At 49.5% G+C, this 26,884-nt stretch overlaps 2 protein-coding genes and 1 pseudogene across 8 annotated transcripts in view; 2 read left to right on the top strand and 1 right to left on the bottom strand.

Annotated features, from left to right (window-relative positions):
- The window catches only part of TK2 (thymidine kinase 2), a 131,620-nt gene that overhangs the window by 39,609 nt on the left and 65,127 nt on the right, over positions 1-26,884 (top strand). The gene's annotated exons all lie outside the window — the stretch shown is intronic.
- The window catches only part of BEAN1 (brain expressed associated with NEDD4 1), a 36,596-nt gene continuing 14,476 nt past the window's right edge, over positions 4,765-26,884 (bottom strand). Inside the window, exons 4-6 of one of the 2 annotated variants that reach the window (XM_019656506.1) lie at positions 9,773-10,030; positions 6,242-6,392; positions 4,765-5,212 (exon numbers count right to left, since the gene is read on the bottom strand). In XM_019656506.1, the coding sequence (XP_019512051.1) occupies positions 4,873-5,212; positions 6,242-6,392; positions 9,773-10,030 (749 nt within the window). In that variant the 3' untranslated portion in view covers positions 4,765-4,872. Of the gene's footprint in view, positions 5,213-6,241; positions 6,393-9,772; positions 10,034-26,884 lie in introns of both variants that reach the window. The other variant, XM_019656497.1, reaches the window with a different exon arrangement.
- On the top strand, positions 14,815-20,661 carry LOC109388713 (nuclear envelope phosphatase-regulatory subunit 1 pseudogene; annotated as a pseudogene).

The raw sequence follows: 26,884 nt of genomic DNA on the forward strand, positions 1-26,884 counted from the left end.
CTATGTCCCAACCAAACTGTGGGTAGTGAGAGTCTCGTCGTCCTCAAGTCACAGAGTGCCCTCACTGTGGAATTTGGCCAAGTCCCGCAGCTGGCCAGAGGCCCCTCCCAGCAGCCATTGGAGCCAGGCGTCTCTGGCCCCAGCTCTCTGACAGGGCAACTGTGGGAGACAGCCAGGACGAATTCAAGATGGTGGCTCCGTGAGTCCGGTGCCCTTGGCCCTGCTGTAGGCTGGTTTTGACTTCTCGTCTTCTGCCAGGGGCCCTGGTCAGCAGCTACCTCCTGCTTTTCCTGCCCCAGCACCAGCCCTAGCTTGCCAGATGGTCGCTGTGTAACCCTGGCGTGGTGTCATCACTCAGACTGAGAGCTGGTGGGTGGGGCCTGGAGCTGGTGGGGTCGGGGCAGAGTTCTCTGTTCTGGGTGTGCCTCCCTACCCTCTTCGCTCTTTGCTTTGGAAAACCCATTCCAGGAAAGTCTGGTTTGGCTCCTCCTCTCCCATGGGCGTGGACACATGACCCAGGCCTAGCTAATCAGAGACTCTGCTGCTCAGCCCTGGCCCTTCACAGAGGGTCAGGCATGAGTGCATATCCAGGCCAGTTTTCTCTGAGATTTGACATTTGCTGTCTGGGAGAGAGAGTCTCTCTTAATTTTGGATCAGCCAACATACCTGGGGCATCCACAGCCATTGCCCCTGTGGGAGAATGGCAGGCAGTAGAGCCAAGAGAATACACCTGCCCGCGTTCTCAGGTTCCCTGGATCTAGCTGCAGCTGATTGGAATGATCATTGGACAATTTAGGTGCATGAGCCAATAAATACCCTTTCATGTTTAAATTGGGTTTCTGTCTCTTGAAATTGGATAATGGGGGTAAGGCTCAGAGCCTGTTAGGGGATAGAGGGTCCTCTTTTCAAGAGCTGTCCCCTATAGTGGTGCCAGCTTTGTGGTGGGTCGTGCACCAGTCAGCCACCAGCTGTGGGGCAGGACGGACAGCCCCAGGACCCCAGGAGTCAGGCTGGTGAGGATGGCTACTTGTGGTGTCTCTGAGGCTGTGACCACAGGCTCAAGGACCTGCAGACCTGGGATTCCGTGGAGAAGTGCTCAGCAGGGACAGCTGGGCTGCAGCCCCCGGGGGCAAAGGCGTGCCCAGCCCCTAGCCCGGAAATACTGGGCCTGACCTATGCAATTAGTCCTGATTGAGAGAGTTCACCTGGGCTGGGGGAGGTGCAAGGTGAGGCGAAGCAGAGCAGAGCCCAAGACGGATGATTCGTGCTCTCAGACGATGAAGCTGCCGGTCCTTCCACCGCTCAGATTCAGAACCTGGTCAGTCATCAGGTCAGTCACTGATGGTGACTCCTGAGTGTGAGAGCGGGTGGCCTTGGAGTGTGCATGTGGGACCTTTGAGTGTTTAAGCGGCACTAGTGTGTGTCCACCGAAGCTGTCTGAGCAAGTGCATACCGAAACCACAGATGATGTGAGCTGAGTGATGCAAGTGGGTGTCAGGGTGTCTGTAGGAACTGGGGGTGAGAGATCCCTTTGTGTGTATGTGTGGGTGGCCTGGCTGGTGTGAGCCAGCGGATGTGCCAGGGGGTGGCCTGAATGGCCATGCTCTATCAACCCTCCTGTCTCCCTTCCTCGGTGATTCCTGATGCTCACGTGTAGCAGATGCCGTTGGTGCTGTCCAGAGACCGTGCCCGTGCGTGTTGACCATCCCGATGGCCTCATACGCCAGCAGCTGTGACTCCTCTTTCTGGAGGCCTTCTCTGGCCAGAGGAGCCCTCTCAGCCTGCACAAGGGTTCCTCCTCAGCTCCCACCCCTCAGGTCCCTGGTAGAGAGAGGAGGTCAGTCTCATGTGTAGGACCTTGAATGTGGTGCCATATGTGGACACAGGGTGTGCCATGGATGGAGGAGGCAGGAAAAGCTGAGTCCAGCAATCCCCTGGGCCGGTGGGATCCTGAGTATTTGTTGTCAGAACCAGGTGTTGGTGTGGGGTGGCTCAGGCTGGGGTTAGCACGTGGCTGGATGCCATCACCATAAGGCTGCTACATGCATTCCCAGGAGAATGGGCCCCGGAGCACGGAGGTGGCACCTGAGCCATGCACAGTGGTGTTTAGAAAGACAGCAGTGACTATTTTGCATACAGAGAGGGAGCTTAGGTATCATGCTGTGCTCAGAGAGAGATGCTGGGGGAAGGAGCTATTCCTGAAAATGGAATGCTTGAATGGGTTAAACTTCATGGAGCAACCCAAAGGCGGAAGACAAGCTTCATCTACAACTATGAGTGGCCACGGGCAGTGGATTTGAAAGGGGAAGGGAATTTGCTGCTTCTTCAGGGGCAGACTCATTTGCTTTGAACAGTGGCAGCAGGTGGCCAGCAGGTGGCAGTGTGGGCTTGGAACAGGACTGAGGGTTGCATCTTTAGGATGGCACCTCACTTTTGGGGCACTTGAGGGCCTAAGACTATGCTAGTGGACTCGACTTCGGTTCGAGTAGGAGGAAAGGATGACAGGGGAAGGGAACCAGCCTCTGTCAGTCAAGATATCAATGACCAAAGTCATGGTGTTATGGAGAGCAGAGAAAGGAAGATAATTTCTGCAGAGGGGAGAAAAGTCATTTCAGTCTAATTACACATTTCCCCTCCTTCCTGGTAATCAAAGCCATCAGAGTGCTGAACCAATGGCTTGAAAAGTAAAATGTGCAGTCCCTGGTATTCCTGGAGTTAAGTCCTGAAGTTCATAGCCCGCCTTGGTGACATTTACACAGGCCAAATCTCAGAGTAATGATGCTATGTCCCAGTAAGGTTAAAAAAAAAAAAAAAGTAACTCTTGTAAGTCACCTACTACCCAAATATCTGTGTCAATAGGAAAATGACAAGGCTTCAATGACTGCTAATTTTGAGAGAAGTGATATATTTTCAGTTTGCTACTGTTTCCTGTTTCCTCTTCTTACAAGTTTCAGATGGCAGAGCCAACCCAACTCTGATAATGTTACTTCTTGCAATATTTTTATTGATATATATTTACTTTGAACACAGAAAAGATACATTGTTGCTTATTTAGCGCTTAATCCAGGAACAAGTAAAGCTGTTCATCCTCAAACACAGATGAGTGGGGTAGGGATTTTTTTTCCCTCCGGCACTCTGAGGGTTGCAGAAGCAGGATGCGTTTAAGAGATTTTCATCCCTGGAATGCAGTTTAAAGGCTATACAGTACAACAGACAGATATTTTTTGCCTAGAAAACAGTAAACCACGAAGGTGGACAGAACTGCTTGTAAACAAGGTCCCTCCCGGGGTGGAGTCAGGGGGCTCCAGGTGCTACCCAACCTCTGAGCGGATTCCTTTTCAGTTCTGCACCGGAAGAAATTCTATTTCTACAGAAAATAAAATTCACAATTGCCATCCTTGCCACCCCCCTCTCCTTAAGAAAGTGATTAGTGAATTGTTTTAGCCCTTCGTTGGAGGAATTGGTGTGAGGGAGAGGATGGATTGGGGGAGGGGGTGTCGTTTAAGGATGGGGGAGGGAGGCAGAGTAGATTTGAGGACTCCGCTCCCTGCCGCTGGTGATGCTGGCGGAGACACTCAAACATGCTTGGCCGCCACCCTCTGGCAGGCTGGGTCTTCAGAAATCAGCTGTTACCTGCATGGTCTCTGATGGAAACTGCCTGAATTCATGGGCCAAGATCGGAGCCACTCTACCACTAGGCAACCCCACACATCTCCCTTTGTGGTGCCCCTGGCAGCGAGGCCGAGATGCAAACACTGGTCCTCTTGCAGTGGCATCATTGCCTTTACTTTGTCTCTGCAAACACCCTGGAGGGCAAGGCCAGAACATGTCAACTCAATTCCCAACTATGAGCTGCTCCCCAAGAGGACAGCACCAGCTTCTGGGGTCTGGCTCCAGCCCATTCAAGCTCAGGCCATAATGGTCATCTGCGCACATGCTCCTCTGCCTCAGAGCCTTTACCTTCTTTGAAGACCCTCAGTCCTGGGCAGTGGTTAGACTGACATGGGGACAGCTGTGAGCTACCACCACCACACTACCTCGCGCCCACCAGGGGCCCTGTTCATCACCTGTGGCTTGGGGTGGGGGCTTCTGAGATTACTCCGCTAGCACCACCAGACGGAGGGCACTGGTTAGGGAGAGGGCAGGGCGGGCTGTGAGGGTTCTCAGGTTGTGCCTGAGCCCCCAGACCCGTGTCCCTCACCCTGTAAGTGGCAGGGTGGTGATGTGTTTCTTTGCCCTGTAATTGAAAGAGAGGTACAGCGAATAGCTGAGCCTCACTGAGGCCTGTCCTACCAACTGGGAGGACAAGCTGCCCTGGGGGGTTGGGGGGTGGGGCAGGCAGCTGACCTGGGGTGGTCAAGCAGTTTCTGGAAGAAGAATCAGAGTTTGGTTGGGCACAGCCTGCCAGGTGAGGGCAGGGGCAAACAGGCCCAGGGAGGGTGTAGAGGCAGCCCCAGCCTCTTCTCCACCTGCTTTCTCCCAGTGTGTCTACAGAGTCATAGCTGACAGCCTGGGGAGGAGACTGGAGGTCGGGAGAGCTTCATTTTTAATGAAACCTTCACAGATGGTTGCGTGGGTGGGTGGGGACTTGCGTGTGTGCACATGTCTGCATACATGTGAGGCATGTCGAGATGTGTGTGTGCACATGAGTGTCTCAGTGTATATAAGTTGTGTATATATGTATGCTTGTGGAAATGCTGTGTGTGCATGAGTCTGTGTGTGTGTGTGCACGCGTGCGCACGTGTGTGCGCGTGCATGTGTGCGTGTGTGTGTGCGCGCGCGTGTGTGCGTGTGTGCGCGTGTGCGCATGCGCGTGTGCCTGAAAGGTGTGGCTCAGCCCTAAGGGACTGGCTCGACATGGCCAGCTAGCACTTACACAATCCTCTCTGGGCTGGAGACCAGGGCCCAGCTGGGGCTGGGTTGGCCCTGGGAGCTCCATGGCCCTAGCTCTAGCCCTGGCAGTGGCAGCAGGGCTGATGAAGGGCCAGCCCCACACACAGCCTCGTAAGAAGGGAGGGTGTCCATGGAGATGGTGCGGATGCCACCGTGGCCCAGGATCCTCTGCGCCTGCTGGAATCGGCCCGGGCTGCTGCTGCTGCCTGTGTCAAGGAGGCCACTCAACACAGGGCAGGAGTCGGTCAGCGAGTAGGGTGGTGGTGCATCCGTGGGGATGTACAGCTGAGTGGCTCCTGGCCCCATACACTCCTCGTAACTACAAGAAAAGGGGCTTCCTCAGGGCCCTGTGGAACCTGGTCTTAGCGGGGGTGTAGGGTCTTTTGCCAAGAACTGTGGGCCTGTCTGCAGTGACAAGCTGCCCTGGCATGGGCCAGGCCAGGCCTCTGTAACGATGACTCCAATGAAACTGCTCTACTCTCCAGGGAGGGGCACTACAGAACCACTGAGACCCAGACTCTGGTCCTGACTTAGCCACAATGCTCTGTGTGAACTTGAAAGAGTGCCACTGAAGGCTAGGTCTCAGATAGCTCAGAACAACAGTAGCTGCTAGTGATGGAGTATCTCCCAGGCTGGGCACGGAGTGTGGGCGGTTCTGGTAGGAGCGACCTCAGGCTTCCAGGCACGCCTTGGTCTCAAGCCACTCCAAAGTGGCCTTTCCAGGTTTAGGAAGGAGTCTTTGGGGCCCCTATGAACCCACAGATTCAGGGCAAAAAACCTTCCTCTGGCCTGGGAGAGGGCAAATGCACCGCCCCTCCCACTGCCCCTTGGGGATGGGAGAAAAGGGTAAGAAGGGTGTTGGGGAGGATGTGGCTGCTTGTCAGGCCTGAGGGGGTCTCCTAATAGGGAAGTGATGACGGTCCTGACCCCTTTTCTCTTTTCAAGTACTGACGGGTGGGTAATCTGCTTGAGGGTCCCCAGAGGTCCCCAGAGAAGAATTCCCCAATGGGACAGGGCCACCTGAGAGACATGATAACCCCTGTACCAGTGGATGTGATTTGGGCTTGGGGGATACATGCTAAGGAGCTGGGGCCTGGACCCTCCACCCCTACCCCGAAGGAGCTGAGCTGTTCTCTTCCTTTTCGAGTGTCTCATGGTGACATCTGCTGAGTCACACCCTGCTTCGTTGGGACCTATGTGGTCAGGAGGGGTTAGGAGATGGTCACACCCTCTGAACAGATGTTTTCTGCATTTATACCATTGGGGGAGGTGTTGCTATTCCCCATGGGGGGATGGGTGCCTAGAGCCCCGCCCTCTCCTGCCCTCCTCCCCCATGAGGCCTCCTTACCCTGGCGGAGAATCTGGGTACAGGCCTTGGAGCCCTAGGGCATCCATTTCCCCATCCGAGCTCAGATCCAAGGGATGGGGCCAGTCCTCAGCAGGGCTGCAGGCGTAGCGCATCCTGCGGCTTGAGTAGCCGTATGTGTGCTCATCAGACACTGCAGGGAACAGACATGTAGCCTGGGACTCAGGCTGGAGCCCAGGAGGGTCCTCACGTGTCTACCTGAGGCCACCGAGACTCTGTTCTCTCCAGCTCACCCTCCGGCTCCTCGCCAAGCACAGATCCCCTCAGTGACAGCCCCAGAATGTAAGCACCAATGCTTACATTGGGATGAGCATGGGCTCCCAGAGAGGAAGCAGAGCTCATTCTATCCTGGTGGGGCTCCCAGGATGGTGGGCAGCCTGCCCTGGGGACAGCTCAGTACTGAGCAGCATGTCATGAGTTTTGATAGATGTAGTACTGAGGCTGTGGAAACAGAGCAGGCCTGACCCAGCCTGGAGGTCAGGGAGGGCTTCCTGGAGGAGGGGCTCCCAGAACTGAGTCTTGTCTAGGAATTAGCCAGGGGAAGAGGAGCAGGCTGGGCAGCGGGAACAAAAGAGTTTGAGCCAAGGAGGGAGAGAGAAAGAAGAGTGTGGTATGAACAGGAAGCTTTGAGCTGTGGAGAAGGTCTGGGCCATGAGAAACGGGCAGAAGTATGTCAGGGAATAAGGGCTCCAGAGGTCTCTGTGGTCAGGTCTCATCGCCCCCAACCACACACTATTCCCTTAAGGTATTCCAGGGAGAAAAGTGGTTTCTATGATGAATTCTGGTGACTCCATATATTACATTCTCTTCTGGGTTTGTGACTACATTAGCACATCAAAGACTCTGAAAAGTCCTACAGCTGAGAAACGCATGTAACGGTGCTGCTCCAGCATTTGACCACAGGATCTGGTTTTCTTAGACCTAGTAACACTACTTACAAAATGCTGAGGGAGCACAGTCTTCTCATTCTACAGCTGAGGTTCGGAGAGGCTCAGTGACTTTCTGGAGGCCACACAGCTAGTTATTGGTAGGGCCAGGGCAGCTCCTCACCCTGTAAGCTCTCCACCTCCCTGTTTCTGACAGGACTCAAAGTGCCTGGGGGACAGTGGGAGCTGCAAAGATGGCTGAAACGTGAGGCCTCCCAACCCCAATGGGCTCCCAGGTGGCTTCTCCTCTCAGAGGGCAGTGCTTAATATCAGGGGCGGGGCTTGTCTGGGGCAGAGCTCATGATCTTTCTTGAGGTCGGCAGCACTGTGACCATCACCTTCTATAGACTGTGAAGCTGAGGCTCAGGGTCACATAGCTGGGAAGGCGTGGAGTTGGAATTCATGCACAGTCTGTATAACCCTAAAGACTGCACTTTCCACTCCCCTGAGCTCGTTTTCTGGCTCTTGATACAATGGTGAGTGGGAGAAATCTGGATACAAAACTATCTGCAGCTATAATCGCAGGGCTATCTGTGGACATTGAGAAAGCTCTCAGAAGGATATATTCTAAACATGTCATCAGTGGCTTTGTCTGAATGACAGGATCGTGACCCTTATTTTTTTCTTTATATTTTCTGTATTTTAAAGGTTTTGTACTGTGAACTTTCTGGTGTCTTTCTAGGGCTCCTGGCAGCACTCCCTGTGTACCTGCAGAAGGTTGCAGGAAGGTGTGGGGGGCATTAGCACCTCCAGGCTCCCACTGAGGCCCCGGGGAGGTACCAAAGCCAGAGCTGAGAACAGAAGTGGGTAGGGAAGTGGGAACCCCATCGAGGGGTACCCACAGCAATAGCAATGCAAGGCTGCTGCTAGTCAGCTTGGGATAGCAAAGGCCTGACCACAAACTTGGTCTGGATGTGACCTTCTGTTACCCAACCTGCTAAGGAGCTCAGGGCCAGGGCCTTGCTCACGTGACAGCGGCCATGGGGCCCCACCACAGACTCAGGAGGGCCTGGCCTGTCCCCAGGCCCATCTCTCTCCTCAAGGCCATTGTCGACGTCTCACACCTTAGCTTTGGAAGTACTGTGGGCCCTTCGCCCATGTTCTAAATACCAGGCTCAGGCTTGGGGACTTCCACACCATTCAATAAGTTGCTTCAATTTCCCAGTCTTTTAAAAGAGATGGGCTAACACGGTACTTGCTGTGAGGATGAAATGAGGTGGTTCCTTTCCTTGCCCACAGAGCACCTTTTCTGAGCGAGTTCCTGTGCTGGGCTGTGGGCCCAGCTGGAGGACAGCTATATATGCAGGCCCTGCTGTCACTGATGCAACAGGGGCATTGATGGGGGCTTAGGTACAATGCCAAGGAAGTACAGGGAGCGGGGAGTCAATCCAGCCTGGGAGGGATGAGGAGAGGCCAGAGAAGCTCCCCAAAAGAGGATGCATTTGAGCTGGGCCTGGAAGGACAAGTAGGCTTTTGTCACTGGGGCAAGTGTGGGGAATGGCATTCTGGGCATAGGGAAGAGAGTGTGCAGAAGTGGGAAGGAGTGTGAAGGAGGTGCTGTTGTCCTGTAGGAGGAAAGACCCTCTGGCCCTGCTATGGCTCTTAGCCTCCAAGTCACTTAACCTGGAGTGTGAATGGCGCCCCCTGAGGTTAGGCAACGTCGCAGACCTGTCTTGCTTTTCCCTGTCTCAGGCAGAGGCCCGTTTGGGCCTCAGTGTAGGCTTTTTCCTGCCATTGAAAATTGTCTGAGAATTTAATGCAATGAATGGAGTTCTTTCCTGCTGCTTTTAGATAACTGGCCCCTTCCCAGAATGAGACAGAGTCAGGTGGCTGCATTCTGTAAAACGTTCAGGCATGCTGGGTAGAGGGACACTTCTGGGACTGGTCAGTCCCAACTCATTCACTTATCGTTCATTCCATCCATTCATCCAACCACTTATTCATTTACCCACTCATGCCATCTAATACCCCACCTGTCCATCCCCCGTCTCTCCTATCTATCCGTCCACCCATCCCATCTATCCATCCACTTACACATCCCACCCAATCCACACATCTACTCACCCCTCCCCATCCAACCATCCATCTACCTCTCCATCCATCCATCCTTCCATCCACCCATTTAGCCATCCATCCCTCATCCCACCCACTCACCCATCTCTCCATCCATCCACTGATGCAGCCACTCACTCATCCCACCCAACCCCCCCACCTAGCCATCTCCTCATCCACCGATCAGATTATCCTCCCATCCCTTTCTCTATCCATCACTCCATCACTCCATCCAGGCACCATCTGGACCGGCTGTCAGTATAGCCTGGACCAACAGTGGCCGGGGCTGGGGAGTAGCCACGTGTCCTTCCTCTGACCTTCAGCCCCACACTTGGCCAACAGCCAGGCTTCTCATGCCACCAAGAACATTGTGATGGGCACCAGTGAGCTCTTCCTGATCACCCAAGACCTCTAAGATGCCTTCCCTGACCACCCTCTCCCTCCCCCATGGCAAAGCTGTCCCCTCACTGATGCTTCCTGGGTTGCAGTCACCATTGGACAGGAGGGTGGGGCCCCGAGATGGGCAGCAGCTCACCTTGGCCAAGCTCATACTCTTGATAGCGGCGGCGGCGGCGGCGATGGTTGCGGTGGTACTGGTGCTGAAGTTGGAGGTTTTGCTGGCCCTGGGCCTGCCTTTCTTTGCGGAGGCTACCCACGATGATGGTGATGCAGGAGAGGATGATGACCACTCCTATGACTGCACTTGCCACCAGTACAGGAGACACAAGCAGATGGCTGTGCTCCGAGTTCTCTGAGAACGTGGGGTAGAAGTAGTTGGTACGGTTGTATCGAGCTGCTGGGAACAGAGAGAGGACACTGAGCTGGGGCACAGACCCCTCCCACACACCTTCCTTCTCCATCCCTGCTGCCCTGGGGGTTATTAATCCCTAACTCAATGGAGGATAGTCTGAGGTCAGGCCCAGGGACTCGCCTGCCAGGAGCAAGGTGGACAGCACCTCATTCCCCTGGCTGCAGAAGCCTCTGATAGCAGGAGCTGACCTCCCCTCCCCTTCTGCTCCACCTCCTCTCTGGCCTGGGAGCTCAACTGACTCAACGGATAAGAAAAGGAAAGCTCAGAGAGGGCAACGGACTTGCCCAAGGTCACACAGCAAATTAGTGAACCCAAGATTCAGTGCTAGACAAGGACTCTACTCCACCAAGACACAAGGTTAAAAAGTCAGCATTACTTTACCAAGGTCTCAAGAAGGGGTGAGGGATACACAGGAAGATGGAGTGTGAGGACCAACTTTGTTGGCCTCCAACAATGGCCTCCTGCCTCAGGGGTGAAACCTACCCAGGGGACTCCAGGGAAATCAGGCAGGCCTGGGTTGTGGGCACCAACTGACCTAGACATGTATGGTGGTGGTGGTGGTTGGGAAGGCTTCCCAGAAGAGGCGAAGCTGGGAGGCATTTTGGGCGGGGGGAGATCAGGACAAAGGCCCATAGGGTTGGGAGGGAACTTCTAGGAAGGGGTGTGGAGTGGCGGGAGCATGGGGAGATGCGAGAACCTCCTCTAGGACTAACAGCTGGGTCACTGAGAGCCCTATGGAAGGAAGGTCCTGTGCTCCCACAGGATAAAGTGATGGGGCTCTGGGGGCTTGGGGTCCCAGGGAGGGGTTAGAGCCAGATAGGGGCAGCCACGGAATCTGTTGCCTTACTCAGGGATTGCCAGCCCTTTGGCAATGAGCCCCTTGGAGTGTCACTTAATTCCTCTCAGTTCAGCTGGGCAGGGGTGTGGTTTTCCTGTTTCACAGATGTGTGGAGTAAGGCTCACTGATAGCCTTATCAGTGATCAGCCCCCAGTCACCCAGTTACTCTGTGGCCAAGCCAAGCTAGATCTTAGGCCCAAAACTTCAAAGTCCAATGCTCACTCTCCAGTGTCCCCCACCCCAGGCATGAACCCTTCTTGAGGATGCTAGCCCCATCTCCGGACAGCCATAGGGAGCCAACTTCAGACACTCAATGAGCCACAGCACTGGGGGCAAGTATCCCTGGGCCCTGTTCTGAAAGGGGCCCCTCTGTCTGTCCTCCCAAGGCCCATGTCCAAGTCCCTGTTTTGCATTTATTGCATATGATCATGCATGGTTTCCAGAGCTTGTGTGTGATTGTTCTCTACGTTCTCAAGCTCAGCCCTGGGCCTGGGCACACCAAAGTGCCCGATGCCTGCATTGAGTGAGTGGCTCCAGACTTGAGACCAGATGGGGAAATAGCAGGGAGGCCCTGAGCTGCCTCAGGGGAGTGAGGCCTCTGTCTTGGGTGGTAATCAAGCAGAATGCGGATGGCCACCTCTTGAATAGTTGGAAGAGGACTTTTTTTCCCAGGTGAGGGCCTGGATTTCTGCACATCAGAGGCTGGACACTCAGCTGTGCTGTTCCTCTCTTTCCATCCCTTCCCAGCACTGCCTCCACAGTCTGCCCCACACTCAGACCATGGCAGGGACTGGGGGGGAAGCATGAACTTGGGGCCTTAGCCTGAGCTATGAACATGCCCTGCCAGCAGTGCTGGCCATGCTGGGGGCTTGTGCTGCCTGCTGACCTTCGTCAGGACGGGCTGCTCTAAAGGCCCTGTGTCTGGGCCAGTATGTCCTCCTAGCCTGAAGTCCAAGCCTTTGCATATTGATGTTCGGGGTAAGCTGCTGTCTTGCAGCGGCATGTACTGGGGAGAGGGAGCACCCCTTGGATTTGGCTGGGCACACATGCTTCTGGACTCTCTGATGTGAGAATCCTGGTGTAAATGGATTTCTGGGATTCTTTGAGGGCCAAACACAGACCACTGCTTTTAGAGCCCCTACTATGTGTAGGCGCTGTGCAAAGAGCTCGCTTCACTCTTGAAGCTATATTCTTACAATTCTCTCCATTTTATAGGTGAGGACACTGAGGTCCAAAGATATTAAATGACTAACCCACAATCATACAGCCAATATATGGCTAAGCCAGGCACTCTGTGGGCTGAGGTCTTTCCACTACATCACGAGGAGCTGGAAAATGTAGAACTATAACAGTACAGGAGGTTCCAGTCGAGGTGTCAGAGTAGTTAATGGGATCCATTAAAGATTTGGGATCAGGAAAATGTTGTGATAAAAACTGCTGTATTTCCTTGTATCCTACCTAGTGCTTTGCACGTAGGCAGTACTAAAACTTATGTATTGATTAAAAAAAATAATAGCACAGAAAGGGGGAGAGGGAATAGATTCATAGAGGAGTAACTGCAGTAACTTAATTCTCACTGGAATTAACTTAGTATAAATATGAAGTAGATTGTGCTACATTTATATACAGTAGGCCCTAGAGCAACCACTAAGGAAATAACTCATTAAAGGACTTAAAATATTACAGTAGAAAATATTCGTTTAAAGCAAAAAGGAGAAATAGAAAAAGGAGAAAAAAAGAGACATATAGAAGACAAAAAGTAAAATGGCAAATGCAAATCCTAATACATCAATAATAACATTAAATGCGAATTGATTGGCCAATCCAATCAAAAGGCAGAGATTGCCAGACTGGGGGTAAGAAGCAAGATCCAACGAGGTTCCCAAGAGCCTCACTTGGGAACCAATAGGTTGAAAGTAAAAGGATAGAAAAAGAGGTACCATGCAAATAGCAACCATAAGAAAGCTAAATGGCTATACTAATATCAGAAAACATAGACTTCAAACAAACAAACAACATGTCATTAGAGATAAGAGGGACATTTTATAATGATAAAAGGGTCAATCCATCAGGAAGTTATAACAATTAGAAACATAGATGCACCTAAGAACAGAGTCCCCAAAATACATGAAGTGTAGGCTGGCAAATTGAAGGGAAAAAGAAAATACAATAACAGTTGGAGACCTCAATATCCCATTTTCAATAAGGTGTAGAATTTAGTTTCTTTGCTTTTTGATGGGTTGTAACTGCTTGAGTTTTTGATGAAGTGCCAGCCTCTCATTTTTATTCCCTTGGCTGTCAGCTACTCTAAGCTAAAGTTTTCCATTTTTCTTTAATACCCACAGATGAAAGGTGGAAAAGTGCTGCTTTCCTCCATCTCTATCTCCCCGACAAAAAGGATCAGTTTAAATGGCCCAGTCTGACCTCAACTTAGATAGCTAGTCCTTGACTGACAAATAGATAGCATGCCTGTCATCATTTCCTGTCTATGCCAATGGCAGACATTGTGAATTGATAATGGTTCTCTTTCCTGTTCAGCCCAGGAGGCTGCCTCAGTATTCTTTTCAATACCACACTCCACACAGTGATTACATCTGGTCAGGAAATGAAGCTTTTGGCTACCACTCATCTAGTGTGACCACTGTCCTCCATGCTACCACTCCTGAGCCAATGGCCAGGGCTTTGGCTTGGACTAGAGCTGAGCCAGTGGTCACTCTGCTACTGTATTATCTCTAATAAGTGACAGGCAAGCTGGCTGTCCAACCAGTGTCACCATCTTCCTCTCTGCTGTGTGGCCTCTCACCTTTGAGGCCAAGGGCAGGATTTGGGGGTGCCAGGGACATCAGCCCTCCTGGGGGTGGGGAGGAATGTATGGGGACCACACTGCTCTGGACTGTCCTGTTCACTGTGTCCCTGCTGTAGCCATGGCTTGGGACACACTTGTCACCCAAAGAGCCAAGGCAGAAGTGCTACCAGAAAGCTGGCCCTGGCAATCTGCAGGTGCCCAGAATGAAAACCTAGGGCTGGATGTGTGTGTGTGCCTGCCCTGCTTAGCACGGTGCCAGCCCCATGGGGTCATGTTGAGGATGCCCTGCCTTCCACCTGCCTTAGCAGCAGGTGAGAGCCTCCCCCTCCCAGTAGTGCCAGGCCCATTACCAGCCAGGCATGGAGATGGCATCACCCATGCCTGCAGATAGAGCCAGCTGGTTGAGAAGTTAATCTTCCAGTTACCACGACCAGCAGACATAGGTACTGCTTTAAATTATGAGGGAAACTCTTCCAGTTTCCAAATGCAGGGTCCATTTTATCAATGAGATAAATATGATTGCAGAGAAATAACATGATAACAGCCCCCTTTCCTACCCCTCCACCTCCCTGTCCCCCTGCACCAGCTGTGGCAAGGACCGAGGATGAAGCAAGCTTTGTCTCTATCCTGGACTTTCTCCCCAAGCCTCTTCTACAAAGGCACCCACGACCAAAAGGAAATTGTATCTCAAAATACCAGCTCTTCTCTGAGATGCCACCTTTCCTCCATATACCAGTATGAGTAGCTACCATCTGCTCAACACCTGTGTGTCCCACACCACGCTTGGTACTTCTTACACACTATATTATTTAATCTTTATGATGGCCTGTATTGGGATCCCCAATTAACAGGTGGGGAAACTGAGCCTCATAGAGGCTAAGTAACTTGTCCAAGGTCACATAGTGCAGGGAGACGGTCAGGGTCAGCCGGCAGCCAAAGTCTCATGCTCTTAGCCAAGATGCTAGTCTGTGGCTACCACACACTGTGCACTGGGTCTTGCTAGAGTAAATGTTTTTTCTGTTTGTTTGTTTCTTTTTTTGATATTGTTAAAGTAAAATGCTCTTTTCCCTAAAATGATGCTTTGCCACTTCTAGGCCATTTAATATGTAATCCAAACTAGCCATGACCGATGGCTTACTCAGGCTGAAGGTATATCAACAGCTGCACGTTGCTGATCAGACACCAAGATTCCAGGGAAGGGAGCCCATGTCTCAGGAAGAGATGGACAATGGACAATGGCAGGCAGGTACACAGCGAGGAGGTACAAACAATCGGGGACTCGGGAGGGGACAGAGGTCCTGTTCTGTATAATTTCTATCTCTACATCTGTCTCTGTCACAGGGATGTTGTTGGGATTGTGGGGAAGGGGCTGTGGGGAGATTTCTCCAAAGAGGAACAATGATAATACTAAAAGGAGCTCTCGCTGACTGAGCCTTAACCACCCATCAGTCAGGCTAGAAAGCCTTTACATGCACAGTCTTCTCATTTAATCCTCACAGCAGTGTGAGCAGTAGGTAGTGGCTCTCCCCCATTTTACAGATGGGGGAGCTGAGGCACAGAGCTAAAGTGATGGAGCCGGAACTTAGATTCAGCTTGCAATCCCCAAGCCTGTCCTCTTAACTCCTCTGGTTGCATATGGACTGAGAGCCCTTGCAGGGCAGGGCCTCTGTCCTCTGTAGCTTGTATCCCTGTCTCCCCAAGGCCAGAAAAGAAAGGAAGCTCAGGAGCCATTTGAATAGCACAAAGGGAAGTCAGGGGTCAGCTGCTCTGTGTGCCTGAGTGTTTCCCGGGGAGGACAAATGGGCTGTTCTCAGTCCTTCTCATTCACCTGATGGCCCTTCCTTCCACCCATCACTCACCTCCTAGCCAGCCTCCCAACCAGCCAGCCCAACCCCGGGATCTGCCGGTGTTTACAAACACTGGCAGACTGTCAGAATGGAGTAGATGCTTCCATTCAGGAGAGTAAACCAGCTCTTAACTGAGGAGTCTGCATGTGGGGTGGGCACCAGATCCATGATAAATCGGTCTGGCCAATTCCACCATAGAAGAACCTTGGGGCTCCTGATGAACACCTGGTGCTTTTGAGAAACCAGGAAAGAGGTGGAGGCTGGAGGGAAGACTGGCGGGGCCTGAGGTTTGAGGGGCTGATGCGGGCCAGACCATGAGGGATCTTAAGGTCAAATGAAGAGACTTTCCTTTATCCCAAGGGCAAACAGAAGACATCGAGGGGCGCTGTCAGTGCTTTAGGAGAGCCCTCCAACTGCAGAATGGGGGGCAGGGTAGGAAGCCGACCAGTGAGAAGGTCCACATGAACACGGAGCTGGGATGGAGGCGGCTGAGCCCCACAGCCCCCACGTTATGCGGAGCTGTGCACGGAGAGGGCTCAGGTGAACTACTGGATGGGTGTGCAGAGTTCCACCGCCTCAGAATCCCTCCGCTGCAGCGTTCCGCTCTCTCTCCCATTTGAGGTTGACTGAGCAGGCCTCAGAGACAGCCCTGGTGGTATCCCCACACTGCAGATGGGGTCCCAAGGCTTTGGGGGCTGTGGTGGCGCTTGGGACTGTGGGCCTCTGCTGTGCCAGGCAGAAGTCTTAAGCCTCCAGATTTCTGGTATTGGGCTGGGACTGGGAACGACAGTCGAGTCAGAAGGCTCTCCAGGACCCAGGCCTAGATGTGGGGCTGGGTCTTGGGCTTGCTGCTCCTCTGCGCTAATGCCACTGTCATCCCCATTTATGGATGAGGACACTGAGTCTTGGTTGAGCTGAAGTTTTCCCACCTAGTTTTGTGGCTAAAATTAGGATTTGAACCAAGGCCTTTCTGATAATTCACCAAATAGTGGCGCAGAGCAGGGGACGAGAACAGGACGGACCGGGCTCGGGTCGGGTAGCTAGGAGAACTGGCTCGTGTTTCTGGCTCTAGCACTCACTCCCTGTGTGACCTTGGGCACGTCCCCTGCCCTGTCTGGACCTGCTCGCTGTCTGTCAGAAGACATCCTTATTCTTGAACCATTCTCTCTCCAGGGTGGGAGCATGGGTCTGAGAAGGGTGGCCAGGGGTCGAGAGCCAGGCAAGCGTGGTGGGTGTGAGGGGAGGCAAAGAGATCCAGGCCTGTGTCAGGGCTGCTTTTAGTCTAGGGAAACTGAGGCAGACCATCACTACCAAGTGCTTGCTGAGAGTGTAGCATGCAGGCAGCTCCACAGTCACTGTTTGGGTACAAGGAAGTGCTTTGCAGCCTGAAGCTACCTGAGGAGCACTGACAAAGGGTGGGCAACCTTTTTAGACCTCCAGTCCTGTGCAGTCCCTCAGAGATGCTGGCTAGACGGAGAGCGGGGGGGGGGGGGCAAGGACTCAGATCTGACTGATGGCTCCTGTCACAAAAATTTCTGAAGACATTTGTCACTTCCCTGGCAAATCGAGCCTCAGCAGTGCACGTCTTCGTCCACTGTTGAAACTACCGTGATGAAGGAACGTGGAGAACAGGATTCAGGCACCATCTTCCCTCGGCTCACCACAGGCGGGTCCCAGTCTCCTAGCAGGGATGAGGACAGGGGCTGGGCCAGGGGACATGGCAGGGCAGGCTTACGTGCTTGGGGACTTCCCAGTCTCCTCCCCCGAGTTTTTGGGCGACCTCCCAGCCCACTTGCTGACATCCATTCTCTGGTCACCAGGAGACTGGGATGGAGAGATGTCACAGTGCTAGGGCAGATCAAGGACATCTACCGGAGGGGCCTTGAAGGACAAACCAGCAGGACAAAATCAGAGGAGGGAGGAAGGCGCGTGGGTGGGAGCACAGAGGGGTGAGGTCCCAACAGAGTTCAGGAAAGGGGGAGGCACTCCTGGGGTGAGGCTGTGGGGTGTCGCCTTGATGGCAGCTGAACACTGGGATTATTGGTGTTCAGGCTTCTTCTTATAACAGGGTTACATCTCTATAAGAAGTCAGTAAATGCCATGTCAAGGTTGGCTGACACCTTTTACTTGGCCATTTGTGGCGTTACGAGTGGGGCAGATTATAGTGGAAAGGAAGATTGGAATGTGAAGTCATCTACCTATTAATCAATCCTCCATAAATTCCCTCAACTAACCAATCATCCACCCTCCCACACCCATCTATTCGATCATTCTTCTACTCATACATGTATACATACATACATACATACATACATTCATTCATTAATCCACCCATCTGTCCATCCACTCACCAATAGTCAATACTCACTAAGTGCTTATTCCATCCCTGAACATGTGCCAGACACCGGGATCATGGATATGAATCAGATTAAAATGAACCTTTCAGACTGCGGCAGGCAAGAGGTCCCACACAGGTGCCCCAGGACTGAGAGGGGACGTCTTGGTACATCATGAGGCTCCCTCCTCTTACTTCATGCAGAGTAGTTCTGCTTTCATCTGTTTCACGTATCAGAGTTAATAAGAGAGAGTGCTCCACTACCAAGGAGAAGATTTTCAACCACTGCATTAAAATATAACTGGAAAAATATAAGTGACCACCCACAGGCCTTTCATGATTCTATAAATATAAGATGAAAAGTGATTTATTCCACTAGTAAGATAATTCTGCCACTTAAATAAACTCACCAAAATGAACTCACATGTACATCCATAATCCAAATTCTATGCGTACTGTCATGTCAGTATTCACTAAGGATTTATCTTTGGTTTGATGAGCAATTTATTTATTGACTGGAAAACTCACTGAAGCAATGTTACAAACTATTTTTCCCTATTTCTACAGAAGAAATGGTGAACTGGCTGGCATTACAGAACCAAGCCATGTCAGAATTAGACTTTCCACTTGAACCCACACCACACTCTCGTTTTCTTGCTAGAATCATCACTGGCCCCGACCTCCTCCTTTTCTCTCCTCATCACTAACTAGCATTGGCTCTTAGGCTACTGTCCACAAAGACCACATCAGCAGAGTCGCTGTGCATGCTTGATGAGTAGGAAATAGTGGAATTGTGTTGAGAAGCAGATACAGGGGGGCTGGCTTGGCCCACCCATCAGCTAGAGGATTAGCTTCCGCATCCCAGCTTGCATTACGAGACTGAAAATCATGGCTTGGAAAAACGACTCTTTACAACATGAACTTTCCAGGAAGTTCATGAATAATTGATATATAAAATGTTAAATTCATGAATGATGAAAATTATCATCAGCTATCCCATTATAAGTTAGACCAGCCTACAGCTATATTCTTGGGCCACAGTGGCTGAGTCCCCTTCTTCGAGGTTTGTTTTGGGTTTTGCTTTTGCAAGTTCTGATTCTGGAATATGTTAAAGGCAATGGGATTTTGTTCCCTGCTCCACAGAGATTCCCTCAGCTCCCAGAATTTGCAAGGGTATATGGGAAACCAGCACCAGGGCAGCAGCGTATTAAAAATAATATAGTATAAGTAGAGAGGGCTTATTCCAAGAATGCAAGGATGGTTTAAGTGCTGGAAATCTATTAACATAATATGTCACTTCAGCAGGTAGGATGAGAAAAACTAGTAGACTAGGCAAAGACAGATACAGTAGTCCTCCCTTATCTGAGGTTTTGCTTTCTGTGGTTTCAGACCTGTGGTCAACAGCAGTCCTAGATATTAAATGGAAAATTCCAAAAAGAAATAATTCAAAAGTTTTAAATTGTGCACCATTCTGAGTAGCATGATGAAATCTTGTGCCATCCTTCTCTGCCCACCTGGGGTGTGAATCACCCCTTTGTACAGGGTTTCCACGCTACATATGCTCCCTGCCCATTAGTCATTTATTAGCTGTCTGGGTTATCAGATCGACTCTCATGGTATCACAGTACTTATGTTAAAGTCACCCTTCTTTTACTTAATAATAGCCCCAAAGGGCAAGAGTAGTGATGCTGGATGTGGTTCACAGAACATAGATCCTTAAAAACATTGTGAGGTGCTTGGGGACAAGCCTTTTATCTCCCCAACCCCCAAGATTGCTTCAAAGCCCTGAGCTGTCATGGGAGCCAAACCATCCCAAGTACCAGGCCTTTTATTCACCAACATTCAGTATCCTGAGAAGGTGAGTGGCCCTGGGGATCTCTGGGGAGAAGGGCCAGTCCTCAACCACCTTCTTCGAGGTCAAGCCCAGAGCTCCTCCACCAGAGTTGACCTGCATCTTGTCTTAGGTTCTGGCTACGTAAGACACAGACAATTCTGGGTTCTAGTCCTGCCTCTAGCAGGCAGTGCCCTCTGAGCAATCCACCTGTCTGATTCTCTATTACTTCATCTGTAAAATGGAAGCAGTGATCTCTGCTATGAACTAATCAAAACACACTGCCTAGTAAGATGCCTGGTACACAGTAGGTGCTCACTAGATGACAATCAAACCTTCAAATTGTAAAAAATGTCCCCTAGATATAGATTTTAAATGTGAAAGGCAGAACAGTAAAGTTTTAAGAGGAAAACACTGGAGACCGTCTTCATGACCTTGAATTTCTTAAACAGGATGCAAAGGTACTTACTACTAACCATAAAAAATTGACAAATTATATCGCATACTCAATTATATTAAAATAAAGATGTTTGGTGGGAGTTTGGGCTTTGAGGTGGGCAGTGGGCCATGGAACTGCATGGCCCACTGAGATGTGAACAGGGTCAAGGCCACGTCTGGAGCAAGTGGAAGGTTTTGAAAGAAAACTTTCTACATATATTCTTCATTTGCAACCTGCCCCAGGACATTGGAAAATGCTTTCCTTGGAGGTATGGATGCCTGGAACTGGCTAATGGATCCCAAGACACAAAACGGTCCTTCTTCACGCCATTATGGAATTGTCCACTTTTCACAATTAGCTATTTCACTCTAATAGGTTTGTTCTTGGTGGAATACCCAGGAGAGTAGTTGCACCATCAATTATAGCAGTTCATTGTCAAGCAGTATTAACAGACTATAATATGTCTTGGGATGATACAGGAAAACTAATTCCGAAACCTAGGCTTCATGTTCAATGAGGGAACCTAAAACAGCCTTTCTTCAAAAAGTGATAAGTAAAATGCCCTGCAGGACTCCTTTTCAGTTTGAAAAAAACGCAAGGCTCAGCAGCAGCTGACAGGAAATGTGCAACATTCACCTTGGCTGTCTTTTGATGATGACTCACATTACCAGTGCCTTGGTACCTCTGATTACCTACGTTTCAGTATTAGTGTCACTTTAGTACTTCTAATCCTGCAAAGATTTTTGCAGTTGAAGTGTAGTTCTTGGTTACTGAATTAAAACTTAGACCCGCGTTCAAGTTTTTATCATATGATTTTGCAGTCTACTCTAAATCAAAGCCATTGTTGAGCAAAGGGAAAATAATTGTGCACACCTTTCTCCTCCTGCATGTTTCATCAGCTTGCCATCCCCAGGGCTCTTGTGAAAAGACAATAAAAGAGTGGGGTCTTTCATTCTTGTGCACTTAAAAATATCCTACAGCGGGTGAAACGTTGGATGTGCTAAGATTGAGCAGAAGCTGAATATGAAATGATAGGTACACATTTGTTAAGCCAGCGACTGAAGTTCAGCCATTCTTGTGGTTCTACTATTTAGCGCAGTGTTCTTATTTAATGCTCGATGTAATTTCTATTTTAAAAGAATTCAAAGAACACTCCACAGGTTTCGGAATATTCAAATTCAGTTATAAATTACATATTGTCTGGGAATTTGATAGTCATGTTGTTTCAGATAATTGGATTTTACGCTTGGTAGATAGGCCAGTGCACTAGTCTTGCACAGGTGTAATTGATCATTCTACTCCCTCACAAGGATAACAAGGGAGTGATGCCACAGTGCTACCATTCTCGTTGTTTAGAGAGTGTTGGTGACATACTGTGCATGCATAATAGCCACATGCACTATAATGGTCCTTAAACTATTGAGATCACTCTCAATATTTTAACGTGTTGGAGGTACCTTTCTACCTTGACAAAAGTATGAGATTTTTGAAAAAGTTTAAATTATTTCATGAGCAATCTTTTAAATCTCATTTAACCTAAACCCTGAAATTTCAATAATAGACAAAAGCTCTTTAACAAGGCTGCCACCCAACTTAAAAGGTGCCTGCCTTGCCTTTCACATTTATGAATTCTTATTCTTTAAAGTGTAACAGTAAAATCCTCTGCTCCTAAGAAGTCTGAGAGGGTATTCCATTATCTTATGTTCTGTATCATTTTATTTTCTGTAAATTTCAAAGTTAAATGTGCATGAAGTAAATACATACAAAAATTAATATTTTATAGATAAAAATTAAGAATATCTGTTATATCAAAGACCATTATGAGAATGAAAAGGTAATCCACAAAGAAGGAGAAGATCTTCGCAATAATATATCCAACAGAGAACTCATATTCAAGATATAGAAAGAACGGCTAGAAATCAATAATCAGACCTGATAGAAAAATGGGCAAAAGACTTAAACAATCTCTTCATAAAGGAGGATATCCAAGATGCTAACCTATATTTAATAACCAGAGAAATTCAAATGAAAGGCCCCAGATGCTCTCTCTACTACTTGCCAGAATGGCTAACATGAAGAAATCCAGATAATACCAAGTGTTGGTAGGATGAAGAGCAACTAGAACTCTCAAACATTGCTGGTGGGTGTATGAATTGTTATAGGTATTCTGGAAAACTATTTAGGTCTATCTTTTAGAGTCAAAGATACGTATACCCTATTACACAGAAATTCTAGGTGGAATGCATTCTCCAACAGAAATGCATCCATGTTTACCAAAAGCCATGTATTGGATTGTTGGAAAAGTCATGATGTATTTTTTCTGTTTTTCATTGCAAAAATGCGTCATGACTTTTCTGACAACCCAATACTAGAACTGTGCAGTCTAATATGGTAGCCACTAGTCACATGTAGCTACTTCAGTTAATTAAAATAAAATTAAATTAAAAATTCAGTCCCTCAGTTGTACTATAGCCACATTTCAAGTGCCCAATAGCTAGCTACATATGCCTAGTGGCTATCATATTACACAGTGAAGATACCAACTATTTTCATTATCACAGAAAGTTCTACTGGACAGCACTGTTCTAGAATGTTCACAGCAGCACTATTCATTCATAGCCTCAAACTGAAGACAACTCAAATATCCATTACAGTAGAATGGGTAAGTTATTTGTGGTATACTCACACAATGGAATACTATATAGTGATGAGAATACATGATCTACAGTTAAGTTCAGTAGTATGCGTGAATCTTACAATGTAATGTAGAGCAAGAGAAGCTGTGAGTGTGTTCAGTTTAGGAAAAATCATTGAGCTGTACACTGATGATTTGTGCACCTTTCTGTATGTATGTTATATACAGTGGTGTGCTCGAAACCAGCTTTCAAAAAAGGGAAGGAAGGAAGGAAGGAAGGAAGGAAGGAAGGAAGGAAGGAAGGAAGGAAGGAAGAATGGGAGGAAGAATGGGAGGAAAGAAGGAAGTAAGGAAGGAAGGAAGGGAGGAAGGAAGAAAGGAAGAGGAAAGGAAGGAAGAAAGGAAGAATGGGAGGAAGGAAGGAGGGTCCCTGATTTATAGTGTTTGCCAATTTTCCTAGTGTAAATACTCCCATCATGGTGAATTTCAAGCTGGCTACCAACAGTTTAACAATGGCTCAGGAAACTCCTGAACATTTAACTATTGACTCTTGTGAGCTGGTGTTTCTACTAAATAAACAAACAACAACAACAACAACAACAACTCTCGAGACCCCCAGAAAAGGAATTCCTCAGCTCTCATTCAAGATATTCAGAGTCTGCTCGTGTCTTGGGACGCCGAGGACAAGGGACTGCAGCAGGCAGGAGGAGAAGGGTTTGCTGGTCTGACTGTCCACTGCCTCCAGGTGAGGCTGAGGGGGACTAGGTTGTGACAACCTTTCTCTTTTTAAAGATGTAGCTTGGGTCACTATTTTACTTGCAAAAGAGGGCTGCTCTTTTTTTCTGCATCTTCACTGAGAACAGGGCAGCGGGCTCCATGTGGAAAGAGCACTTTGTGTAGAATCAGGCTGGGAGCCTCAAAGGCTCAACCATGAACACTCTGTGTGCCCTGGTCAGTCCCCAATCTCAGTTTCTGTGTCTGTAGTGTGAGGCAGTCAGGGTAGAGTGCCAGGGTAAATCCCAGAGGGTCAGCGGATGACCTCTTACATCCTATCTACAAGGAAGGGAAAACCTGTTTTCTTGAGTTATCCCATCATGTGATGGGGTCTGGGGAAAGGCTGGCCCCTGATGAAAGCCTATCATATGTTGCCTCTCAGCACTAACCTGGGGCTGGCTGGGAGGGAGAAAAAAGATGTGATCTCCCCTTGGAACAGTTTTGGGGGGACCCTGCAGGGATGACTGAGTTCTGCAGCTCTCACTGTGGGATGTAAGAGCCAGAGGAGAAAGAAGAGAAGAAATCCTCATTGAGCACCTACGTGCTCACCAAACTCTCACAGTCACATTGGAGACTGGGTCTCATCCCATTTTATAGGCAAATAAATGGAGGCCTGGATGATGTAAAGGCATTTACTCGAATGGTTTTTGAGCCTGGGTCTTTCAGCTCTGTTTTCACTGCATTACGCTACATCCACACCTAGTCTCCACCCTTATCCCTGCTCCTAGGGGACACAAGTATCATTCAGCTACTGAAGGGCCTGGGGTCTGGGTAGAGGATAGCTCTGGAATGACTCTTGAGCTAGGCCTGGAGGTCACCTATAGACGGAGTCCAGGTAGGATCAGGTGGGAAGAGAGAGCAGCTCCTAGAAGCTGATGGTTTGAGGACTAATGGGGTACATGGTGTTTTAAATGCAGAGAAAAGCAAATAGAGGGAAGTCTCAGAGGCAAAAATGTATTCAAGTTCCCAGAGGGACCACTGTGGCCACTCTGGGATCGGACCCAGAAGTGCTGCTTTTGAATCCTGTCTCCTCCTCCAGTGGTCCCTGGGTCTACGGGGCATGTGACTTCTGTCTTGGGGCCTCTTTCTCTGATCTGGAAAGCATGCAGGCCTGCACACTTCTGTGGTGACATCACAGGGGACAATCTGCCTTTCCCAATCACCCTGGGCACAGTTCCAGGTGCAGGCAGAGCTGAATTTTGGGGTAGCTAATTAGGGTAGCTCTTGGCAGAGAAATGGCAATGTCATTACACCTTCTCATTTGTAAGTAAATCCTCCCCAGTACACTTGGCTTTGGGGTGCCATGGGTGACAACTCTGGAGATCATGCTTTCCTTGGCAAGATTTCTAGATATGGAAACCATTTTGCCCTCCACCAAGCCAAGGTTCAGTTTCTACATCCTTTCCTTTCCTACACTCTCTGGCTCTGGCAGAAGAGGCTGGACAGTGGTCCAGGTGATGACAATAGTGCCTTGGTCCATGGGTTCAGCGGTAGAGGTGGCAAGATGGGGTCAGATTTGAAGGTGAAACTTAGGATTTGCAGATTAATTGGATTTGGGGTGGATGAGAAGGAGATCAGTAAAAAGTGACAAAGGTTGGGGCCTGAGCATGTGGAAGGACTGAGCTGCCATTTACTGAGGTGCGGAAGATGATGAGCAAGTTTGGTGGGGAACTGTGTCAAGATGTAAGGTTTTGATATGTTATCTCTGAGATGCTCTGTAGACATCTGAGTGGAGATACAGGGGGGACAGCTGGATATATGCATCTGGAGTTCAGGGAGAGTCTGGAGCTGGAGCTGGAAATTTAGGAACTGTCAGTGTATGGATGCGTCTCAGGGCCACGAGGCTGGAAGAGATCACCCAGGCACCTCGCTGCTCACTGTCCCTGGGATGGTGAAAGACAAAAACTTTGCCAGCTGGGAGTGTTCTGCAAAAGCTGGGGGGTACTGCTGCTGTTATTATTACTACATTAAGTGCTCAAACTGAGGTGGATGCCTTCTTGCCAGGGACTCTCATATGAAATGATTGTGCATTTAAAATTGAGATTAGCCATCAGATGCTAGGCACTCACTACTGTCAGACTGTGCTAGACCAGAGAACTCTGAGGAGGGGTGGCCAGGACATCCTGTTGCAGGGTAGACTCTCCATTCAAGGGGTGGGGGGGTCAAGGAGTGGACCTGATTCACCCTTTTGTCCAGCTGTGGTTTAGCTAAAATTGAGCCCTGCAAAGACCCACGTGGAGCACCACCATTTTCTAGCTGTGTCACCTAGTTTCTTCATGTTCTTGAGCCTCAGTTTCCTCATGTGTCAATTGGACACATTGATGCCTTCCTTGAAGGGCTGCTTCTAGGAAGCGAGGGGCCACGTAAAGAAATGATCAAGGGTTGGCCGAGTGGCTCAGTTAGTTAAGAGCTCGCTCAAGAGTTTGAGCTCTGAGCAATAGCAGTTCGAGTCCTGGCCCGAGCTGAGCAGCCGCTGAGCAGCTGCCAACAGGTGGCAGGATGGCTCAGCTAAAAAAAAAAAGAAATGATCATAAGGCCTTGTTTGCCCTTTACCTGTGAAATCTCCTTTGATCCTCACAGCAGCCCTCTGAGGTGGATACTCTTATCAGCTACCACTTTACAGCTAAGGAAACTGAGGCTCAGAGAGACATGATTAGCCGAAGTCGCTCCTTCTATTCCTCTGTCGACTTCTAAGTCAGACCTCAACAAAGAATGGACAAGGGTTTCATTCCATAGACAAGTGATCATTGGGTAGAGCCTGCATGTGTTTAGAGAGAGTCTCAAGTTGCATCCAGGCTCAGTAGGAAACAGTGCTGCAACCGAGTACTGATGTCTGCTCTGGGCACAGAGTACTAAATGATGGTGTGTGTCCCATCATTTGCCCTTCTTGCCCTTGAGTCCTTCCTTCTGTTGGTAACTTAAGTCTCTGCAGAGGTAACTGTTATAATAATGAGCAGAGCAGAATACAGTAGCATCTGGTCCAAACCCCAAATTCACTTCCAAAGTCCCTATTTGTCTCCATTTTCCCTGCTCTAAAGACTTGGGTAATACTACGCTTTGTAGGGACAGGGTGATCAAAAGGACAAGACTTTAAGGTGTCTTGGGCATATCCTCAGTGCCTGGCACCAAGCTAGAGTTTCCTTATAGCACATCAAATCTGAGCATCAAACTAAAAGGTTGGTATGACTATTTCTGTTTTATAGATGAGCAAATTGAGATTTCTAGACGTTAAGTAGCTTGCTTCGGATCACACAGTTGGTAAGGGTCAGTGCCAGGTTGTACTTGAATCCAAGCGCTGTCTACCACATCACATTGACTTGGAGAGAAACCT

Source organism: Hipposideros armiger, unplaced genomic scaffold (genome assembly GCF_001890085.2).
Source record: "Hipposideros armiger isolate ML-2016 unplaced genomic scaffold, ASM189008v1 scaffold_9, whole genome shotgun sequence".
Lineage (NCBI taxonomy): Eukaryota > Metazoa > Chordata > Mammalia > Chiroptera > Hipposideridae > Hipposideros > Hipposideros armiger.